The 24,216-nt window shown below is 31.9% G+C and overlaps 2 protein-coding genes and 1 pseudogene across 2 annotated transcripts; all 3 read left to right on the forward strand.

Annotated features, from left to right (window-relative positions):
* The first annotated feature begins 2,681 nt into the window (after window positions 1-2,681).
* LOC108196119 (2-hydroxy-palmitic acid dioxygenase mpo1-like) lies at window positions 2,682-4,957 on the forward strand (annotated as a pseudogene).
* Window positions 4,958-13,760: 8,803 nt separating this feature from the next.
* Window positions 13,761-15,554, forward strand: LOC108194137 (NAC domain-containing protein 100). The gene is made up of 3 exons (XM_017361042.2): window positions 13,761-14,267; window positions 14,366-14,643; window positions 14,736-15,554. The coding sequence occupies exons 1-3, from the start codon at window positions 14,087-14,089 to the stop codon at window positions 15,348-15,350; spliced, it is 1,074 nt and encodes a 357-aa protein (XP_017216531.1). The 5' UTR covers window positions 13,761-14,086; the 3' UTR covers window positions 15,351-15,554.
* Window positions 15,555-18,290: 2,736 nt separating this feature from the next.
* On the forward strand, window positions 18,291-20,963 carry LOC108194045 (uncharacterized). Its single transcript, XM_064082361.1, has 5 exons — window positions 18,291-18,374; window positions 19,038-19,187; window positions 19,274-19,383; window positions 20,495-20,637; window positions 20,731-20,963. The coding sequence occupies exons 2-5, from the start codon at window positions 19,052-19,054 to the stop codon at window positions 20,771-20,773; spliced, it is 432 nt and encodes a 143-aa protein (XP_063938431.1). The 5' UTR covers window positions 18,291-18,374; window positions 19,038-19,051; the 3' UTR covers window positions 20,774-20,963.
* The last annotated feature ends 3,253 nt before the right edge of the window (window positions 20,964-24,216 follow it).

A 24,216-nucleotide genomic window follows, 5' to 3' on the forward strand; every position in this document is an offset into this window, starting at 1 on the left:
ATATATTTAGTTTTATGTTGGCTGTCAGCAATTTATATCTGTAATGATTTCATAACTATAATTTGAAACATACTCGCTTTCTTGATTGATATCATATATGTCAGGTACTCTCCATCTTCGCAATGAACGTCATATATTATCGTGTATGCTGTTGATTCTATGATATTTGTCAACTTTATAAGTGTGAACTACGTCAAAAAAATTATAACGATCGTCAGACATATCATTCCGTTATCATGAATATCCTTTTATCTTTGCATGTGATGCTTATCGGGTTGCAAAAAAGAAAGTTAAAAAAAGTCCTTATTTTTGTTTTGTATACTCTACTTATAATAATAGTCATTTATATAATATTATTTATGATCGACTCAACAAATTTTCTAACATATTTGAACTGTTAACTATTAAATATATTGTACACGTGCCTATTTATAAATAAATTATTATATAATTTATATAATAGCTCGTATCTACACTAAGGAGTTGATATTAATTTTGTCCTATTTGTAAGATATCTTATTTTATAATTAGACAATTCGAGAAGAAATAAAAGATACTCCCTCCGTCTCTAAATACTTTTCATGTTTGTACTTTTCACGTTTGCCAACACACACTTTTAATCATTAATATTTTTCATTTCGTAGTAGTATTAAATATAAAAATTTCACCGTATTAAAGTACTCGTGAATACGAATCTAACAAGATCACTCATGACTATATATAGTTTTATAGATTAGATGTAAATTAGTAATTTGTCTCATGTTATGAACAGTACCGACATCACAAACAGGAAAAGAAATAAGAAACGGAGGGAGTAACGAAAACTCTCTCTATCCCATCATTCACTCTTCTTATCATTCTTGCAATATTAATCATTAGCCAACCTTGCATTCAGTGCAAAGAAGTATGCTCTGTTATATTTAATAATTTAAAATATAAAAAGAAAATATATTTAGCGTGAATTGGTGTGTTTTGCGCATAAGATCGTTCTTTTTATCATATTATTTATCCTTTATAAATTGAGAAAGAAGTGATTATACTCTATATTGGTTGAGATTAATTAACAATAATCTTAATTACAAATCTCAATTGGCTAATGTCACGTGCAACTAATTGATGTATAAAGTTACACACACATATAAACCCATCACAAATTTTTTTACATAAACATCGCAATATCGCATATGTTACTACTATCATCAACTTCATGTTAACATGTCATGAAAAAGATAATATAATTTTATAAATTTTTTATCACAACTATATTATTAAATTTCATATGTGTGTGTAAGAACTTATACTCAAACAAAGATGATTTTAAATGAGAATTTATTAAAAATAGGTGATTTGAATAAATAATATTGATAATTTTTACAAAATTTAATTAATAGATTATATAAAATTACCACATATTGAATATAAAATTTATTTTTGTTGACACATCTTCCGCTGCTACTAGCAAGCAGCATCAATTGGGCTTCAAAAAGAACCTGGATAGTCAAGCCCATGAACTGAGCAGCCAGAGATGGTCCGCAACAAGTGAATTGTTAATTTAGGGTTTTATATCAAACTCGTCACTCATTGCGTCAAAATATCTCATTTGACCCATCCATCCCATTGGCGACTATTTAAGCCACTATAAACAAAATATATATCATTTTACCCACAATATTATTCATACATTTTTACTTAAACATTTATCAAAAATTAAATATTTGTTATTTTGCTACAAAACCACCTCGAGTACCTTCATAATTGTCTCTAGTATTTATCAAAATAATTCGGGAATTAAAAAGCAACATAGCTATTTATGAAAAAAATATTTAGTAATAAATATTATTTATGTGATCTCTCTAACTATGTTGCTTTAGAAATTTCTAAATTATTTTGATAAATACTAGAGACAATTATGAAGGTACTCGAGGTGGTTTTGTAGTAAAAAAACAAACGGTTGATTTTTTATAAATATTGCTTAACTAAATAGGTATAAATAGTGATGTGAGTAAAATGATATATATTTGGTTTATAGTGGCTTAAACGAGTCCCCGATGAGATGGGCGGGTAAAGTGAGACATTTTGACGAAATGAGTGGCCAGCTTGATATATAACCCGTTAATTTAGTAAATTTACAATTTGCACGTTATCTTATCTTCTGTTGTGTACTTTAAATATATTTTCAGTTACAAATTTTTTCTACGTATTATTGAAAATTTGGTGTAAAAGTTTGTGAATCAAAGTCTGTGTAATGTAGTTACAGACTGTATTTATAATTGTTCTTATTTATAAATTCTCAAAATAAATTAAATAGTATATTTTTAAATATATCTATGATATATATGATATGAAAATTGATTATAATTTTATTTTATTAATATATTTTAATTGATTCAGATTTTTCGGTGAACTTTGGAAAAAGATGAACAAATAGAAATTGTATAATAACTGAATTAATTTTAGGGGATACTCATAAATATCTAAATCCAAAATTATTTTTGCAAAAATATCATATTTTTTAAAAATATTTCACGAAAATACTAAACATTAGAAAATATCGTAAAAATACTGTGCAACATGTCATAACCACATGCAATTATGCAACTATTCTTTGAACGAGATGCATGCATGAAGTTGCATTTAGTTTTATTTTAATTAGTCGAACTAAATTATTTCATGTTGACAATATTCTAAGTAGTAAGTACTAAGTAGTGTAATGTCCGGCCTCCGGTCCTTTGACTTTCTTGATTTGCACTCTGCAGTTCGGTCGTTCTAGCAACTTTCTTCCCGTTTCAGATTCAGAAATTTAAACTCCCTCACATTTAATCTCTTTCTTATCTTCCTACTCTCTGAAACAGATCACAACATGGGCAAGACAGAACTGTTTGATCTGGAGAAGCACTTTGCTTTCTATGGAGCATACCACAGCAACCCAGTCAACATTTATTTACACATGCTTTTTGTATGGCCAACTGTCTTCACTACTCTAGTTATTCTCAGCTTCACCCCTCCAATATTTTCCAGCTTCTCTGAAGTTGATCTTTTTGGTCAACACTTGGTTCTGAATGTTGGGTTTTTGCTGACTTTGACGTTTGCAATCTTCTATGTTTGTCTTGACAAGAAAGCTGGTTGTTTGGGTGCTTTTCTTTTTTTTGCATGTTGGGTTTGTGGCAGCTCTGTTGCTCAGTACTTGGGCTTCTCTGTAGCTTGGAAGGTACTTCTACATCTCCTACTTGTATGTATTTGTGTTGTTTCTAGTTGAATAACTACCGTGTGTTTGGATCATGATTTTTGAGCCGGTTAATGGGAATCAGAACCTCAAACCATGCAACCATGCGTTGGTGTTTGGATTAGTAAATTTATTGTATGGAATATAATAGGAATCTTATTTGGTAAATTATTCCCTTCACAGAATCACAGCCCATGATATGCCTATTCCATACCTTCATTCCCATACCCCTCTTTCTCATTCCCGATTTTCATTCCCACCCACGATCCAAATGCCCTCTATATCATTGGATTGTTGTGGAAAAAGTATATTAGGGCCTCGGAAGCGGATTGTAACTAAGGTCCCGGCAACCTCAATGCCGGATATATGAAGGCCTCGGAAGCCTATTTTGACCAAGGTCCCGAGAGCCTCAATGTCGGGCCCAGTGGTATTAGCATGTAGGACTAGTAAATTGTTATTTGTTAAGTAACAAAATTAAAAGTTGAAATTGTTTCTTTTTGGTTGAGTGAAAGATTAATGTATGATCTTGTAAATATTATGTGGACTTGGTTAAATTGTGACAGATTGCAGTGATGAAGTATATAACTTTTTGATAAGGAAGTTTATACTTTATGACTTTGTGTACATTGCAGAAGTGTTATAAATCAGACTTGAATAGGAGAACAGATAGGTTTGTGCTTCCTTTGAGTTTGTGAACATAGGTTGAGTTTTATTCTCTTCATTTTAGGATAGCCACCTCGCATATACTTGTTTTTTCAAAGCATGTTATTACCCTTCAATTATCAATAATCTTGCAGATGTTAGGCACGTAGAGAATTATTCAAGATCCTTGAAGGATGCAGATAGATAAGTGATAACTCTGACATTTTTTCGGAAATCATATAATAGTAAGAAGGTTTGATGGAGGAATACCGGGAATGAGAGATGGGTACTGGGACTGGAGCACTAAAAATGCATAGCAGTGCCTGCACAGTGTGATTATAGCCCATTTTGACGGTTGAGTTAAAAGAATTTAGCTCTAAAGTTTTAACTAGATACTTGACAGCATTAATTACCGGTTTAGCATAAACTCTAAATGAAGAGTGCCTGGTATTATCCTGAATAATTAGACAGTCTTGCTTGTGCACTTGTGTTTTAATGTGTACATCTATATATTTTAGGTTGTCCTAGCAGCTCAATTATTTTGCGGAACTGGACAATTCATTGGCCATGGTGTGTTCGAGGTATTTTTGTTGCTTTTTCAGTATTCATCAGCATGCTTCCACTCTTTTATAAGCTGGATCTGATTTGTTGTCTTCCGTAGAAACGTGCTCCAGCTCTTTTGGACAACCTGATGCAAGCCTTTGTAATGGGACATTCTTCGTATTGCTCGAGGTTATTTGCATTAGCTGTATTATAAATTAAGTGGAAATTATTTGTTGGCAAGAAGAATAAGTTTCTTATACTTGATCTTGCAGGCACTTCACATGTTCTTTCACTATGAGCCATATCCTGGATTTCATGCAACTGTTAAAGCCAAGGTAGAAGCTGAAATCAAAATGTGGCAAGACAAGAAGCAGAAGAAGATAACTTAAGTTGAGTTGTAAATGAGTGTTTATTACATCTGAACATATGAGTCTGATTGCATCCTAGCTAGATCCTATGACAGACTCGGGCTTAAATGTTGTACTATAAAAGCTTAGGTGAATAATCATGGAATGAACTCACATTTTTAGATCTGAATAAAACATGATGTTTCCTTCATTGTATAGTTAAAATTATTATCTTCAAAATATTCTTTTTATGAATAATAATATATGATTAATATTATAATTCAAAAAAAATATAATTTTAAAAATAATAATTTTAATAAAACAGTAAAGGACTTAGAATTTAGAAATGTGTAGGATTGGCTGCTAAGCTGTTCTTTGCCTTCTTGGAAGAAATGCTTGAAAGCAGAAAAGATTAAAAGGAGTTTGGGCTTTCTCTTAGAAGTTGTTGTGAAGTTGTGGTCCTTTGATTCAGGGTTTCTGGTAAGAGCTTGTAGAGTTAGCCCAATACCCAGAGAAATGTATATCAGCCCAATATCACGTGCAATTTCATTTTTTTTGAAAGTCGAGCAAATTTTATTAAAAAAAACTTTCAAGTGCGAATCAGAAATAAAATATTCTCTTTGAATATTATATGTTTAACGTGATTCAATCAATAACTTAATTAATTGAACAAACTTAAAATAATATTATATGTTAGTTGGAAAATATTATAGACAGATGAATGATTTTGGTTAAATAATTTATATATACACGAAATTTCGTTATTGTTAATATTAATAAACCGATTAAATATTATCAATTAAGCTTTTGAAAAAATATTCAGGATCAATTTCTGGATTATCCGACTTTTTCCATTTTGCATACTGCATCAGCCATGAAACGAATCCTCTCCAGTTTCAAATCGTCCAAATATCTCAGCACGAAGAAAAGGCACAAGTCGTTGGAAAGATAACAACGCAAATCCCCAACAAATAAAAGACCCAACATTTGTTTAGCCTTTGCATGTCGAGACACAGTCCTCCGTGACTAACTTGTCCACCTCCGCTTTAATCCACATAATACAGTTGTAAATCACAACAGAAACTCCATCCAAATCTCTGCATTATACATGCACACAAATTACAATCCGACGAATATAACAGAAATAATTGTCGTAGATATTGAACACATGGGTTGTTTCGGCAAGTTTAAAAAAGTGACCCCTGACTTACAGTGCAAAAGTGGATGAAAAGTGAAAAGTCAATAAGTGGATAAAATGTTTGGAAAATAAGCAGAAGCTCTCAGAGAGAAATTAGCATTCTGAACTGCTCGAAAGTGCTTCTGTTTTTTTACACCAACGGGTCAAGAAAAGCAGAAGCGAGAAACAGCTCCAGCTTCTCAGAAACAAACACCCCCACAATCAGTTAGCTCATACTCCTTTGGCTCATTCAATTGTAGTTGTTACTCTTTTGGCACGTTTTTTTAGACTCTCTTAAAGTATGATTTTATAATATATTTAAAAATAATTTCTTTTCTAAACAAAAGTTTGATATATAAATTTTTATCCAAAAAATAAAATTTTGAAAAAACATTGTGAAACTATACTTTATATGAGTTTTAAAATACGTACAAACAGGTGACATACACTACTTATAAGTATAGAAAGAGTATTATGTTGTCGACTACAAAAACAATTAATCGGTGTTTTTTTTAAAAATTAACTCGATTAACACTTAATCGAAACCGAACTCATTCAAACCGTAACTGGTGATCAATCGATGATTTTTTGAACACTTAGATATCGAACACAAGCAGCCAGCCCATACTATGTTGTCGACGACAAAAGCGAGCAACTCCACAAAAAAGGCAGAGCTTTGTTGCAGCCAACCTTACCCACCAGTTTGTCTCGTATGTGACTTTCGATTAGTTGCAAGTATGTAACAACAATTGTTTGGATCGGATTGGTCCACTTTCCAAGGCTTGCTACCTCCTCAAATCTACTAACGCAACGGCTTAGATCAGACAAACCATCCCAGCGTCATCCGATTTGATTTCGTTTGTCGTCTTCCTTTTCCTCCAATTGTTTTTTTTCGTTTTCTTATTTTGGCAGTATGTTTAGATTTTTAGTTTGTTCTCATTATAGGGTGGTGTTTGTTCGAGAGAAGAAGTTTCTGGCTTCTGCTTTTTTTATCCGTGTAAAGAGTTAGAAACATTTTTAAGAAGTTGAGAACGCTAGCTTCTCTCTCACAGCTTCTGTTTCCTTTTCAAACACTTTATAAACTTACCTACTTCTCATTTCTACTCCACTTCTTAACTATAAGAAAGAAGTCACTTATTTATTTTAAGATAACTCAAACGGTCTCTATGATTTCGATGTTAGGCTTTCAGCTCACCGGCTAATATCCATGTTTTAAAGTTCGTAACAATATTATTACTCTGATATTTATTGTCATATTATGATTTTCTAGAGACGGAACCAGAATTTTAAGAATCGGTCATTTCTCGAAAAATAACGGAGGCTGCACAATCACGGACACATCATATTTATATAAAATTAGCTTGAATTAATATTTTTTATATTGACAAAAGATAGAGCCGTATCGATGGATGTTGATGTCGCACTTGTTCTTTAATGGACGATACACACGCAATAATATGCAGGCAGTGGCTAAAAATTTCATAATATAAAGAATTTTGGCATTTTGTATAAAGATTTATGTTAACGAAATATTAATTTTTGCACATATTTAACTGTCAGTATGACGTGAAAGTACAGTGTTTTAGTATGATATTAAATTTTTGATATAACATTAGCTGTCATATAGCTATGTCGCCAGGAAGATGCGAATATTATTAGATTTTGGATATCGTAGAAATTGAGACCCAAATAATATTCTATATCGTTAAAATAATGATTCTACAGTGAACTTGTCCCGCATGATTATAGTGTTTTATAAAACAAAAATGTAGAATATACATGTCAAGTTTTAATTAATAATAAAAATGATAAATGAGATTTCATCCCGTACTGATCACAGTGATTTTCTATCGCGTCATTTTAGTCATTTATGTCACGTTATTCGAAAATTCTTTTAAAGTGCCCAACATTGATTTTATAGACACTCTCTTATTCATTCTCATTTTTTTTTATAATTTTTATTATTACTTGATGCACATTTTAAATTATATATAACATGTAATTTTATAAATTATTATTTCAAATTTGCTTTGTATAAATATTTAAACAGTAGATTTCTATTTTTAAAAACTTAAATTATATATGAAATTATATCTAATAAAAATTTTAAAATATGTGTTAAGTTCTCGTCTCAATGATAAACAATTTAGGGGCAAAGAGACACTCGCTGAAAATAAACAATTTAGAAGGGACAACTTAGAAGACACAATGAGTACTAAACTAGGTCATCAATTATATACTAAATAATTTAAGCTCCATGCGATTAGTAAACCTAATAATCAAAAAATAGATGAAGAAAAATAACCAGTCCTCTTTCGATCATCAAGCAATTAAGAAAAACTACTTTGACCTAGGTTTTCAAATTGTTCATCTCTATGCAGTAATTTATAAAAATTCAAATAACAGGTACTGTCATAATTCAAAGCTGCCAAATGAGACCTACAACTTAAAGGCAGAGCTCAAGTTTATTCCGTATAAATATATAAACGGTTTGGCTAGTGTGTGCCCATGGGCACATGCTAAGCACTAACATTAATAAAAATGGAGGGTTTTGATTGGTGTGGTTGTTGTAACTGCAGGGGGGTCCACCATTATTAAAGAAGGTAAGCCAATAGAAACCCTCCAATTTCATAAATTTTGGTGCTTAATGTGTGCCATGGGCACACCATAGAAAAACCGATATATAAAATAACTAAGTTGTTGCAACTAACAGCTTTCAATATTTGAAATCAAACCATTAAACTATAGAGTTACGTGCATACTGTCGTTCTCATGAGAATTCAGATAACTTATGTTCAGGTCCAATCTACAGTTATTCTTTTATTTACACCAATGTTTGTCAAAACCAAATTTACTGAAATTCAAAACGAGGATGGTTAATTATTAGACTATCCATTTCCGTTCAAATATTTTTAGTGTTCGATGAAATATTACGTGATATCGAACTTACATTTCTTATACCCATCGTTTTTGTTAATATGATCGTTTTGTATGTCGAGTGTTATTGAGGAATATATGGATTTGAGATATGATATTTAATATTATGTGTCTGGTTGAGTTACCAATTTGAATTAATTAAAATTATTATTAAAATTATTATCATATATTTTCGTATGATTGATTTAATTTTGTATTAAAAGTTTATATTTAGTTGATTAAACATAACTAAAAATATGTGAAACAAGTTCATTATCGTACCTCTCTTTCATGCTAGCCCACTCTCTTCCGTATTAATTAAGTCTCATATACTACCTTTATTCCAAAATAATAGTCGCTTTGACACATTATTTTTGAAATTTTTTTTTCCTGAATAAAAGTTTAACATCTCTATTTTTATTCAGAAAAAGAAGATTTCAAAAATAACAAGTAGAAGTATGTTTTTTTTACTTCAAAATGCGTGCACAAAGTCAAAGCGACTATTATTTTGGAATGGAGGGAGTATTGAAAAGTTGAGATGTGAATTTCAAAATCTATTTTCTTACTCTCTCCGTTTTTTAATATTTGACGTTTTGACTTTTGGCACACATCTTTAGGTGAGTTGACCGGATATTAAAAATTATTATTTTTGATTGATTTTTTTTGTGAATTAAAGTTTTGATTATATATTTTTATTTAGAAAAACAAAATTTTAAAAATAATAATTTTAACAACTCGGTCAAAGCACTTAAAAATACGTGCCCAAAATCAAAGCATCAAATATTAAAAAATAGAAGGAGTAATTAAAATAACTTTGAAATGAGCGAAATCTTTCAAAACACCTCAACCAAATGATCCCAAAATAAATGTTCATTTAGAAGTAATAACTTACACAAATTTGATACGAGTACGTGTCAGTGCAGATATATTGTGACGATAATTCAGATTCCATTTCATGTTTTATTATAATCAAAGTCGTCACATTTGTATTAATTAAAGTATATAAGTTAAATAAAACGCCATCAGTGCTTACATGCTAGCTATTCTAAAGTGTACTTTGACCGAATTAGTATATGATTAAACGGTGTTATAATAATTCAGGTTAGGTAATTACTGTTAAAGATGTGCGTGGAGGCCGCAACAGTCACAAAGCAACAAATAATAAGCCAATAAGCAATACCGAATCGAGACTTTGAGTTAATTATTTGACTAGCTATACTGCCTAATTGAAGTCTTAATCCCCTAAGGCCTAAACCTATCGGCATTGTGTCCAATTATATTCTTTACTCGTGTGCATGTCGCTGTGCAGCCACCTGTTGGGAGATAAGAAACAGCCAGCTAGCTAAACGGGGGACTAAATTACCACAAAGACATTAAGAGGTCAACTCTCGTATTAGCAACACTAAATCTTTCGATTAATTTTTAATTAGGGATTAGCAGAGGAAGAAATGCTGATTCATACTTTATGATGTTAATTAAAGCCGTTTAATCTGACTTAAGTATATTTAGAAAAAATAAAGCTACATATCTCAATTTTTCGTCAATTTTTCCACAAATAAATGCCGTGTGACAGATATATGGATAATTTGGATATACATATGATCTCATTATAATTAATGTGAGTAAAATCAATCATATGTAATTGCCAACTAAAATTTAGTAAAAAAAATTAAGAACAAGATTTTAGATAACGATCATTTTCTGTTTAGAAAACTATCTCATCATGGTTTATTTGTTTCGATACAATTCATTGTTAGACAGAAGGGTAATTCTTTCAGCTTTTCACCATTTTGTTGTTAACCACTTTTCAATGTCATGTCTGAAATAAAAATATTATTTTTGGTTATTATCTAAAAGTAAAAATTAGATTAAATTTCACAGATAATTGAGGAATAATTAAGACCTTAAGAATATTTACATACAAAAGTAACAAAACAGAGCAACTAGCTGTACCAAGGACCAGGTCAAAAGGGAGTACCAGTTTTCTACTACTTGTTCCATCAATTTTTGTTTTGTTTTGCTGACTTTTCTGCATGTTTGATTGGAGTAATTAATTAAATGAATAATTAAACATATCCTTTCTATAATTTAATAAAATAAGATATATATATATATCTATAAAAGCAGATAAGGAGATTGAAGACAGAAACGAAGCAAAAGACAAGAGTTAGTATATACCAGCTGACTGAAGAGAATGCCACATTGCCAGCTGCGTGGTGTTGGGGCGTGTTTAGATTTTGGGCGCACTGTCATGTAATTTTATTGGTGTGAAAACCTAGGTGGCAAATATGGAATTTGACTTGCGGAATAAATAATATTTTTTCACCAACCGTAATTTTGTGATATGGTTTTCTCAAATGTTGATTTTGGATCAAATTGCATGTTTTTTCACACGAATTTCGATTTTAATTTGTATCAAATTTTGGTTAATATATTAGAAATTCTGATATACTGTAAACTGAACTGTTTTTCTAAATTTTTAAGAACTTAAATTTCACTTGCAAGAATCTTTATATTCAACAGCAGAGTTTTGAAATATGTTTTTCATTTATTCAAATTTACTGCTACAAACAAATACTAATATATGAATTTATACTCAAAACATTAACCTACGTTTGTGGATAGAGCAACAGCTTCTCTAAATAGGTACCGTCTCTAAACATGCAAAATATGCAACACATGTATTAAAAGCTCTGAAGATCAAGAGAAAGTGAAATTGGCGGTATCTTTACATTCTTGCCGAGGATAGAGTGAAGCAAAGAAAAATTTATTCGTATGAGTTTTTATTTGTTTGGGGTAAAGGTTTATTCCCAAAAAAAAAATAAAGTTAGTAAAGCATCGGTACATCTATGTTATTTTTATCAATTTATTGGAGTAGATATCTGATGAGGTAACGTCACTATAAATTTTCCTTTTTATTATGCACGAAAAAAATGATAGAAGTCGCTGATCAATTTTCAATTCTTTTCCGAATATCGTAATTTTTATTAGTCATTAAAACAATAAATAAGATGCACGTCACATTCATATTATTCACACAAAATTAATAGGTTGGTTTGTCTTAATTTCAAAGAAATGCCTATTAATTATAAGTAATATATTTTTTATAAGTGAAAATTAATTTTGAATTTATGTGTTTGGAATTTTTTTTTGTATTTACAACTTATCGGATGTAAAATTATTATAAATTATTTTTTAAAATGATCCCTTTATATTTTTGTAAAATCAATATTTAAAAATATAAATACATCACTAAATAAGTCTGGTTTTCAATTTGTCATATTTATAAGTCAAAAATTAATTTGCAATTTTTTACGTAAATAGTATATAAATAATATGTTTCTGACTTATAAATCCGGCATCTTTTAAACCAATTAGTCCCCGTATCTAATATAAGAACATTATTATTTTTGCATTTACAAATAATACTTTCACAAAAAACATATTTTCCATGTCGAAATTATGAATTTTATTAGTTGACTACATGGGATATCGATAATCATTGCCTCCACAACCTGAGTTACGATTGGCCATCAAATTCAGCCATCAACTCACATACAAGGCTAGAGTACGTCCAAAACAAAACCGAACCACTTTAAGGCAAAGAAGAAGGAGGATCCTCTACTACTCTTTCTCATTTCTAACAACTTTGAAAAAGTGTATCCAATACTTCATGGCAGAATAATTCATAACTAAAAAGCCAACTCCTTTCGTGTTTATTGTATTAGATAAGGATATACTTGAAAATAATGCGAAACCATGGGATGCAATTTGACTTTTTGCTCCTTAAGGGCCACGCGTCACATAGATAACCTTGTTATCAAAAGATTATTATGTTTAGGATTAGTGGGGGTAAACCTGTCTTTTGTGTCGACTAATGGAGGCTAGACTAATTTCAGGTGGCTGATGGGGAAGGTATTGTAATCTTGCATACAGCTGTTTTCACTAGTAAGTGAAATTTAAGTATACATATTATGCTCATAATCGAATCATCTTTCGAAAACAATATTTTCATTCAGTGGTGGAAATCATTTTATGAAAATAAAAAAAATATTTTTAACGAATCAAATTGAGCTGATATTAAGAACTCGTTTGGCTGAATATAAAATTATGATTTAACATGACTTTGACTATGATAAAATGATTTATGATTATTAAAAATGTAATAATAAGAAGTTGATTTATGAGTAACTTATGACTTAGGAGTAATTTTAAGTCACCAAAAAAAGTATCTCAAATTAAAATCTGGCTTTAATATTTTTGATTTTAAATCAATTTATGACTTATTATACAAATATATATTTTTTACTTAAAAGATGGAAACAGTTTTAAATCCAGACTTAAAACTCATGCAAACATGGTGTAAGTGTAACTATACCAACATAGATGTTGGTGTTTATAATATTGGTTGGTATATTTACTTTTTTATAGGATTATTTGATGAGATTATATAATAAAATAATTCAAACATTTTCATAATGCATGTTGGGGAAGTCCGGTGTACAGCAAACTTAAATAATGCCAATCTGAGTAAATCAATATATAACAAATTCAATGAATTTGTCAAAGAAAGATACTCTATGAGTCTATGCATGTAGTTGCATAAAAAATCATTTTGTTAAATAAGCACATAAATGCTATTTATTCTTGTTGCATATCTACTCCAGATATAGGATTGTTTAATAAAAACTAATGGCATAAAATTAGCACTGATCCCTTTTAAAAAGTCATATTTTAATGCTGGAGTTGAGATTCTTTTGTTGACAAAACCATGGGACTCTTTATTTGAGAGGCCTGGAATACTTTGTGTATCAAACTTCATGCCTGATATGTAATGTTCACATTCAGATGATCTGTATGTATTTAGTGTTAACAAGCCGTGTAATGTGATTAGTTGATGAAAAAATAGATAAAACCTGATTGTCCGTGAAATAAAATCACTCCTAGCTAGTTGCCTTTGGAGCCACGTTTCTCTTTCCTTTTCACAAACTCCTCTATATAGGGCCTTATGTTTTTCTTCTCAACATTTGCCAACTCTTTAAGCTACTTTCTTTCCTCTTCTATGGCCTCTTTCTCTCCTTTTCTCTCCCTTTTTCACTCACCTGTCTCTATTTAAGCCTAGCTAGCTCAATTTTATTCTTCAAGACTGTCTAGTTTGCTATAAGTTCTTTTTTAAGGTAGGGAAAAAGGTGGTTTCTTGGTTTTTATTGTGTAAGGAAGAAAGGGTTGGTGATAAAGATGGAGAATTTTGGTGGTAAGGAAGATGAGCAGGTGTTTCTGCCTCCGGGGTTTCGGTTTCATCCGACTGATGAAGAGCTGATCACTCATTATTTGTCCAAGAAGGTTCTTGACAGTAACTTCTCAGCTACTGCTATTGGAGAAGTTGATATGAACAAGATTGAGCCTTGGGATTTACCAAGTGAGGAACTTTTGTTTTATGGCATAATTTGTTATTTTTCTTTTGTTGGATTAGTTTTTTGTGTGCTGACTTTGTGATGCTTTTGTTATTGAACAAAGGGAGAGCAAAAATGGGGGAAAAAGAGTGGTATTTTTTCTGTGTGAGGGACAAGAAGTACCCAACTGGGCTGAGAACAAATAGAGCTACTACTGCAGGGTACTGGAAAGCCACTGGCAAAGATAAGGAGATTTTTCGCGGAAAATCTCTGGTTGGAATGAAGAAAACTCTGGTTTTCTACAGAGGAAGAGCTCCAAAAGGCGAAAAAAGCAACTGGGTGATTCATGAATATAGGCTGGAGGGGAGATTTTCCATCCATAATTTACCTAAAACTGCAAAGGTACATGCACTTGGACTGTTATGTTCATTGTATTTTCTGTTTTCGACGAAATTTTTCTGACAAGAGCTTCTCTTTTTTGTATTCAATTGCAGAATGAGTGGGTGATTTGCAGGGTGTTCAAGAAAACATCTGGAGGGAAAAAAATTCACATCTCTGGATTATTGAGTTCGAATACTATTGATGATGAAATGATTCCAGATGTTATGCCACAGCTTCTGGATTCTTCGACTAGTGATCGATTAACTCCCAATGTTACAGAGTCACTTCACGTGCCCTGCTTCTCCAATGCTATCGACATTCAATCATCTCAGAAAGATTTATTCAGTTACTTCAACAACAATCCGGGCTACCCCATGTCCTCGAACACATCTGAATTTTTCCAGAGGTTTTCGCATCCAAATTTGTACCCTGGAGTCCAATCCGCTCAAATACCAGTGAATTTTCAGTATCCAAGTACCATGGCCATGCAAGACCAGTCGATTTTAAGGGGCTTGTTTGAGAATTACGGTTCAAATACGCGACAAAACCTTAAAACCGAGAAGGAAATGGTGAGTGTCTCTCAGGAAACAGGCTTAAGCACTGAAGTAAACACTGAAATCTCCTCAGTTGTGTCGAATCTCGACATGGGAAGGAGGACATTTGATGATCAACAAGCTCCAACAGCTTCAGTTGGAGCACTGGAATATGATTGTCTTTGGAGCTATTAATCTGTTATACCAGACGCAGAGAAGGATAATAAGCATCTTCAGACAGAGCTAAATAAGTATCAACTGCAACAATTATTCTTATTGTGTTAGATTTATTATGTGATTGTTAAATGTATAGATTTATCAACTCTATGACCCCTAAAATTACATATATTGTAATGATGAAACTTGCTTGTAATATATATTATAAGATTTTCATTTTAATTATAGCAATTAACTTTATGTAATTATGAATAAGTACGTGAGTATTTAAATTTTCGTGATAAAATGGTATAATTAATCTTGGGTAGGATATCCTCAGGTTATCTGTGACATGAGAATTGAAGTTGGTGGCCAACTGATCTCCAAGTAGTTAAATAACTTACATTCTTAATTCTCTTGCTTGTCTCTTCTCTCTTGTGGGACTCCTAATCTCTATCAATATGCTCTAGGCCATCTTCCTTACATGTGACGCATGCTTGATTTGAAGTTGCTTATAAAATTTGTACAAAATTGCAGGGTGATGAAATTATGGCCCCTGTTCTGATTAATTAATCAGGAATGTCATCATCACGCATTCACACTGCCTTGTACTTTGATGCTCTTTCCTTCCCACCCCCTTTTTCCAGTTGTTTTCAAGAAACAAACGTCCCCAGAGTATTGGGATGGTAAGAGAGAATGAGAATAGGGAATTATAACGAGACGTTTCATGTGTAGTGTAAAAAATAATTTATTTTTTTTAATATTCTTATTTCATGTCATAAAATTGTTAATCCAAATATCAAAAATGAATCTGTGATTCCGATTCTATATAACCAAAACTCAAAACCATGAACCAAACATTTCTTTATATCTTTTCTCTAATATGAATTAGCCAATATTGTCTATTACAAGAAATGTTTGGGACAATCAACAATCTAAAATATTTAAATATTCATTTCTTTACTAAATTTTGAACTTTTAATTTCTTTTTATCCGATTTCGAATATAAGTATTTTATTGTATCAAGCCCACTCCATATCAGAATCTTGTTCACTGTTTATTATTTTTGTTAATTATTGTGTGTATTATTGTTCTTTGTTAATAAAGCCTCCAACCTACTATAATGTAGGTAGTTCAAAAAATAACCATTTCTCAAGATAAATGCCACATTTTAAACGGAGTGTTGTACAAAATCCTATATTTCCTTCAATCTTATGACTTGGTATAAAAATTGAAATCCACTTAACTGAAAGTGAAGAAAATTTATTAAAAGTCTGAAGTTTTGTGTATATTTTCACATGGGTTAACCTTTTAAAGAAACGGAAAGAACGAGTCCTTCACGAAATATACCTCAAAACATACCAAGGAAAAGGAATTTGCTGCTTTAAATTTGTTTTGTCCTTGTCACGTTCTGTTACCAGTGCAATTTGCGGCTCCAAAATTGCAATTACACCACTACATTTCTGTTGGCTTCCGTTCAACCCCAGGTCTTTGCTTGATTTTTAGTTGTATATAATGATTTGCGTTAGGAAATATTTATTTCTTTTATTCTTTTTGTATGTTAAACTAAATATCAATAAGCAATATACAAAACTAGACTGAAGTGTTTTTTATGCATAAAAAGTTAGAATGAAGTGTTTGGTTTTATATTATTTTATATGTATTAGAATTGATGCATTTAAGAAAAGTACATGAATGAATAAAAATTCAATATTATATAATATACTATGACAAATAAAAATAAAACATAATACAGTTATTTTTTGCAGAATACATGTGAAGTGGTGTGTTTTGGTGGCAGCCGGTGACTCCAACAACAAATATATAGTTAATAATTAGTTTTTTTTTCAGGGAATAGTAAATAATCTATTGGTCTATTTTTATTTTAAAAATAGTTATATTTAATTAATTTTATACAAATATAATAAATAATAAGTAAATTTAAAATATAACCCAATGAATAATAATAACTTTCTTACTTTTTTGTAATCAATAATTCATCAGTTGGTAATTTCAATTAATAATATAATTTATTTATACTCTTTATTATATCAAAAGAATAACTATTTGAAAAAACAAATAGCCCTATGACTCTTTCTTTATGTAACCTGCAGCCCAGCATTCTTTCTTTACGTAACCTGGAGCAGCCCAGCTGTATACTGCGGTTGCACAACAGCCCAATTTGCAATCAGCCCAATAATCTGGTCCAATACATGTGCTTTATTTCACCATCTAAGTATATTATATTGAATGGATTATAACGAAATATAATTTAATTCATATAAAACAAATTTGTTACAATGTAATTTTAAAATAAAAATAAAAAATATACCAATTGATCGAATTATTAATCAACTATAATATTTAATAATTCGTTTAAACTGTTGAATAAAATATATTATTGATAACAAATACTCCCTCCGTCCCTCCCATTTCTTATCAAATGGGTCGGGCACCGAATTTAAGAAATATATATAAAATAGTGGAAAAGAGAAAGAAAAGTGGGTGAAGTGATGGGACCCATTAATTTTTAACGTATAAAAAGAAGATAGTGGAGTAAAAAGTAGTGTGAAAAGAGAAGAAAAGTGAAGAAGTGGTGGGACCATTGACTATTTTTGGTAAGTTTTGAAATGTAAAGAATTGGATGGGACACCCCAAAAAGGAAAGTGTAAAGAAATGCGTGGGACAGAGGGAGTATCTAATACTACATGTAAATTTCAATAAATTAAAATAATTTAAAAGAAGTAGTAAAAATCGAAAACTGGAATTAATCTGATACTAACCTGTTAACATATTTGAGATTTATTGAAAAATTTTATAATCAAATCGAAATATAATTTATAATCAATAAATTATTAAATATTTTTTAAAATTTAATCTTTTAAAAGATGGAGATATTTAAAACACTAAATAAGTGATAAACATTGTAAAATTAACAAGGGCAAACATGTAATGTTAAAATGAAAAATAAGACGGCCACATAAACAGAGTTGGAGTGCAGTAAAACCTTGTTGGCCGTTTGAGTTCTCATCTTCTTCCCTGTATCTCAATCCACACAGCTATGTATGTATCTGTATCTATACTTTTCCTTAGTATGATTCTATAATTTATCTGTTTATTTGTTTTCCCTGATTTTTATACTTGGTTTATTAATTTGAACAAGATTTAACATTTATAAACCCAGGTTGAACTATGCTTAGTGATTTTGATGGTTGAGAATTGTGATAAATTATTTGATTCTTGAAAGATTTATTGTTCTGGGTATTTTAATGGGTACTTCACAATTGGGCTAATTATTGAAATTTTAATGTTCTATGCATATACTGAGACTTGAACCCTCACGTATTGATAATTGCTAGGCCGAGTTATTATTTTGAATGATTAAATAAAATTTCGCATCAATTTTGTCTTTAACAAGATTTATAGTCTCAAGACCTCTAATAAGTAGAGCGAGTGAAATACCATCTAACCAAGGTCATTGCTTAAGTTTTGCAAGTGCTCATGTGATTGTTGAGTGTGTTAAGGTCATATAATTGATTTGTTCGACATTGTAAGTGTTGTTATGTCTTGAGGCTGTCTTACTTGTGGGAGATGAATTTTTTAACTTGTTATTGAGAGTGGTTATTCGATTGTAGTTAATGACATTTTTATGATTCTGTGGTCTGTGCTATCCTGTGTTTGAGGCATTTTTGCACTTGTTAAGCACTATGTATACTCGGTGTTCACAGTGTGCAGTAATTATGGGAAAAGACGGAAAGGCGGGAGGAAAGGGTAAGGGAAAACAAGCAGCAGGTGGTAGTGATGAAAGTTCTGGAAAGGGCAAAGGGAAAGGTGGGAAGGCAGCAGATGGCCTTGGTACCTGCACATATGTCAAAGGTCTGTTCTAGTATGACATGGGGGTGATGAGCATGTGTATCCCTAAAATATATTAATATTACTCTCGTTTTTTGAAATGTTATCAGCTAGGCATGTTTTATGTGAGAAGCAAGGAAAAATTAATGAAGCATACAAGAAGCTGCAAGATGGCTGGCTTAACAATGGAGACAAGGTGCCACCAGCTGAATTTGCAAAGGTAAAATTTCCAATTGTTCTTGGCTCCTTGCAAGTCCGGTTAATTTGGTAATGTTCAAAATAACGTTGTACCATTAGAAAGTAAGTATTATCATGATTCAAGAATATTTACAATACATCCTTATCTATCGAGAAATGATGTCACACACCTGGTTGTACTTGTGCAGTCATGGGCCATGTTCTAGTATGTTGAATTGGTATCAGTTCACAGGAATTTGACACTTTTACCTAGATAAGGAGAATGTCATGAAGACATGAACATTCTGATTGTATCTTAGGAGAAAGAACAATCTTACGTGCATGATTGAGTTGGCAAGGCAACTATGTTACTTGTCAGGTATGGGTGTCGGACACGGGTGCAAATCCAACGGTCAGATTCCTAGAGTTTGGATAATTAGGATGGGTGTTTGGTATCCAAGAGTCAGATTTGTAGTTTTCAGATAATTAGGATTCTTGGACATGGATCTGACATTAGACAGGGCCCAGGGGTGTCTCGGCGCTTAGACTCCAACAAGTAAAACTTTATATATACTGATGTATTTTACGTTCTCAAAACAGTGTCTACTGCACATAAATCACACTTAATTATGTATGCTAAATTATAGCATAAAAATCAATAGAATAACATAAAAACAACCAAAGCAAATGCTAATCATTCATGGACCTTGATCTCTATTAACAAGTTGTTACAAGACGAAAATTTTCATTTGAAGTGTGATGCTAGGAAGTGAAGTGTCCGGTTTCAATAAGAAGGATCCGACTTAGATTCCATACCCACACCCATACTATGTCCGGTGGACGCAGGCATAAGCACAAAATATAGATAGTCTGGGTAACATAGTTTGGAAAAAGTACGGACCAGTACATTTGGAGCTAAAATCTACGAATACCAAAATTAGTCACAGTTTCTAATTTTGTTAATATGCTAGAATCATTGTTATCAGGAGTATTATTTTGAAACAGGGCAACAAGTAAAATAATTGTAATGCCAACATGTTTGGCATATGCACCTATCGAGTAACCTCTCCTAATTAGTCATCCTTGCATGATTTCTAGATATTCCATAACACTGAAGGTAACATGATTCTCTAAACACATGTATGTCTTTCCAGATAGCAGCTGAATACTCAGAGTGTCCATCTGGCAAGAAAGGTGGAGATCTAGGATGGTTTCCGCGTGGCAAAATGGCTGGTCCATTCCAGGAAGTTGCCTTCAATACACCTGTTGGGGTGACCAGTGCACCATTTAAATCAACGTCAGTTTACTAGCACGATTTCATTGAAATTGCAATGTAGTTTATACGTCTTGTCCACAAGTAACTGACTGTTTTTTTTTCAACACAATGCAGGCATGGGTACCACATTATATTGGCCGAAGGGAGGAAGAACTGAGAATCCTTACCGTTCAAAAGGAATACTATTTTAGGGTGGCATAGTTATGGAAGTGATGTACTGATTATCTTGCAAGATGTTTGGCCCTATAATGGGAACAATGACTTGATGTTGGATGTTCTTCCCTATAACTGTCGGTCTGTCATAAAATATTCTTCACTGTTTTATGTTGCTATATCTTTTTTTTTTCCTTGTGCTTTTGTTAAACGAGTTAATCTAGTTAATCTAGTTAATCTACCTGTGTTCTGATGAAGCTGTTGCTCTATCTTCCAAGAAATTAATAAACAGGGCAGTTGTCAGCTAGAGGATATTCTGAAGTCTGAACACTCCTTGGTGCTGTATTCTTTACTCTTTAGTGCCTTTTCTTTTTTTCATTTTTATAGATGTTTTCTACCTACATTTGAAGCAAATGATGTCCAAAGCAGCAGACATTACACATTTCCATGGTAGGGAAATCCTGTTCTACTGTGATGCATCAAATAATATTAATCTCTAGTATCCTATAAGTAAACAACTTTAGACTCATTTTGCTGTTAAATAAGTGCATATTTAGCACATATGTTTAATTATTGATAGCTGGATTTTCATATAATCAATTGGTAATTAGAGATATTATAAATTTTTATCAGACAATTTTTTATATTTTAAATAATTTTGTAGTTTCTGATCCACGAAGTTGGTTGTTGGATTGACAAATATATTCAAGCTTTTTGAAATAGTTTACGAGGGTTCTGGATTGCCTTTCTAGTAATTTGGGTTGTATTATATTCTTCACAAGGGTATTAGCCCAGTAAGGCAGGAGTGGTTACAAACGGGAACATGATCAAGGGTTTATTTAGTCTGAGATTTTCTTTGATGCATTGAGTTAATTGTGGTTTTACTCTACAATAAAATCAGAAGAAAATATTTGTTTCAATAATCTATTATATTATATCCATTATATTCATGGCAATAGAAATCGGTAATCAGAACTAATTGATAACCTGTCGATTTATTAGAGAATTATTGAAAAATCGATTTTTTTTAGTCAAATCGAAGTGTAATCGATAAATAAGTAAAATTATTTTTAAAGATTAATCAAAAAAAATTCAATAAATCGGGGATTTTTGAAAAATTGATTATCTAATTATATCTTATTTGATATGAGCATGTTGATCGTTCTGAATATGATTCTCGCTCATTCTGGTATATTCTCTCGGCTCTAATTATAGGGCTGTAAACGAACTGAGCTGTTCGCGAACAAGCTCGGCTCGACTCGTTTAAAACTCGACTCGGTTCGTTATGGAGCTCGAGTTCGAACAAAAAAATTTGATCGTTAAGAAACTCGAGTCGAGTCGAGTTTTACTAGTGTTCGACTCGAGCTCGACTCGGTTCTTAACGAACTCGAGTTCGAACAACAAAAATGATCGTTTACCTTGTCGATCAAGCTCGACTCGTTTAGCAAAAACTCGAACTCGACTCGCAAAAACTCGACTCGACTCGCTTCGTTTACAGCCCTGGCTCTAAATCAACACACTGAGCAGTGAGCACACTGTTTGGAAATGTGCAGAGTAATATACAACAGTATCGAATGGAGCAAAATGCAAAAGCGTGTCCAAAGACAAAAGGTAAGCACAGACAGTATAAAAGAAAGGGAGTGGCTCCAGTCACGCCTTGAAACTTGGCGCTGTTTATCTTCATCTACTCTTGTTAATTCAGTTTGTTCTGAGAGCTGCCATTTCTTTTTCCACTTGCACTTGCTTCCACACACATATGGAATCAATCTGTATGAGACAAAAGTTTGTGTCACTGATCTGAGAATCACCGATTTGTTTTTGTCCGAATAATAAAAATATACTCACTCTGTCAGTTTCCACTTTCCACCTACATGTATTTTACGATCTTGGATGATACTTGCAGATCATAATTTTTATTTTTTGTCTTCCTGATATGTGTACGATCTTTTGTCAGTTCGTGGTTTGTGTATTCTTTGATCTTGTATGATTTCCGTCAGAGAAAATGAGAACGAGAATGAGAATGAGATTTGAAATTTCTATAGGGACGAAAATCTGATAACACTCTCAAAGTTCTTGAACATGTATTTCTCGCATCACAACTGAGAAGAACACGTGCAATTAATATAATTACTGTAAAAAGAAAAGAAAAGACAATAGGATAAGCACGACAATTAAGCGAGTAGTGGTAATTAAAGAGTATAAAAAATAAAAACTGCTGCTGTTTAGAGTATTTGGTAAACTAGATTATCACAAATGCATGCACTTGGCTAGCTAAGTTTAACTTCTTTATCCTCAACCGACTTAACTGGGAGATATATACTCCTAGGTAGGTAGGAACGTGGTTAATAATATCTCGCTCCATTTATTTACATTTTCCTTTTCGGATGGCCGGTCTAACTAAATATTTTTAATTTTATAAATCCGAATCAAATGTTAATAATTGAGTGAGACGGAGGAGCAAAGATCGAGGTCGGTAATACCATTGTTATAAAAATTATCTTGGAAAGAACCTGAGATCTGATAAATCCTTACATGCACATGGTCACAGTGTTGGTTTTATCTAATGCATTTTTAGATTAATTGAAAGACATGTAAGAATTTGGCGGATTATAATCAGATTGAGTCTCTATTGCCGGGCTTGACATCAAGCAAGTTCGTATCGGACTAATTAGCTGCTTAATGGAGTATATAATTTCGAATTTCGAAAAACTTATCCATATGAAAATTCTTTATACTAATGTATATATATGCTAGCTAGGTGGAACTCTTGAAACTCTTTTCTCCTATATTAATGTTTGCTAGTAATACCAGATGCATGGAACAGAGAGCATATGCCAAGAGTATCATTTAATATCTTCATAACAGGCGCCCAGTCTAGTGTGATCGAAGGTGATCCTGACTATAAATTGCGTTCAGCTGAACATACGCCAAGAGTATTATTGAATACCAATTTTGACCAGAACCTCATAATTTTTTTTGGGAAGGCTCCATGATGGATGTGAATTTATATGAAGATAATTTAGAGATAAAAAAAATTAGGGTTCGTGGCTGCCTCGTGAGTCTGAGTACAGTCCTAGCTGTTCATTGGATCCTATGTCATGTGCCCCAAGATGCTTGCTGAACAATCCCATTTTTTATTATATAAACTGATCGGTCTCTAGTTAATATAGTATCATAGCGTAAGCTCTCTGCTATCTACTGCTTACTTAATTTAGTCAAGATTACAGAGATCAAATATTTTGTTACATGAATCTCAGGCACACAGCACGGTCAGGTGCCCGGAAAGACAGCATAAAGATACAAAATATGATCCTGCTAAACACTCCTCGTGATATCTTAAAATTTTATGAGAATTCGTGACCATCGGAGTTGAAGACATTAGCATGTCATCTGTGGAGGCATTGGAATAAATTACACATCCTTACGTCAATTGATCGACGATGCCAT

This window comes from Daucus carota, chromosome 7 (genome assembly GCF_001625215.2).
Source record: "Daucus carota subsp. sativus chromosome 7, DH1 v3.0, whole genome shotgun sequence".
Classification (NCBI taxonomy): Eukaryota; Viridiplantae; Streptophyta; class Magnoliopsida; order Apiales; family Apiaceae; genus Daucus; species Daucus carota.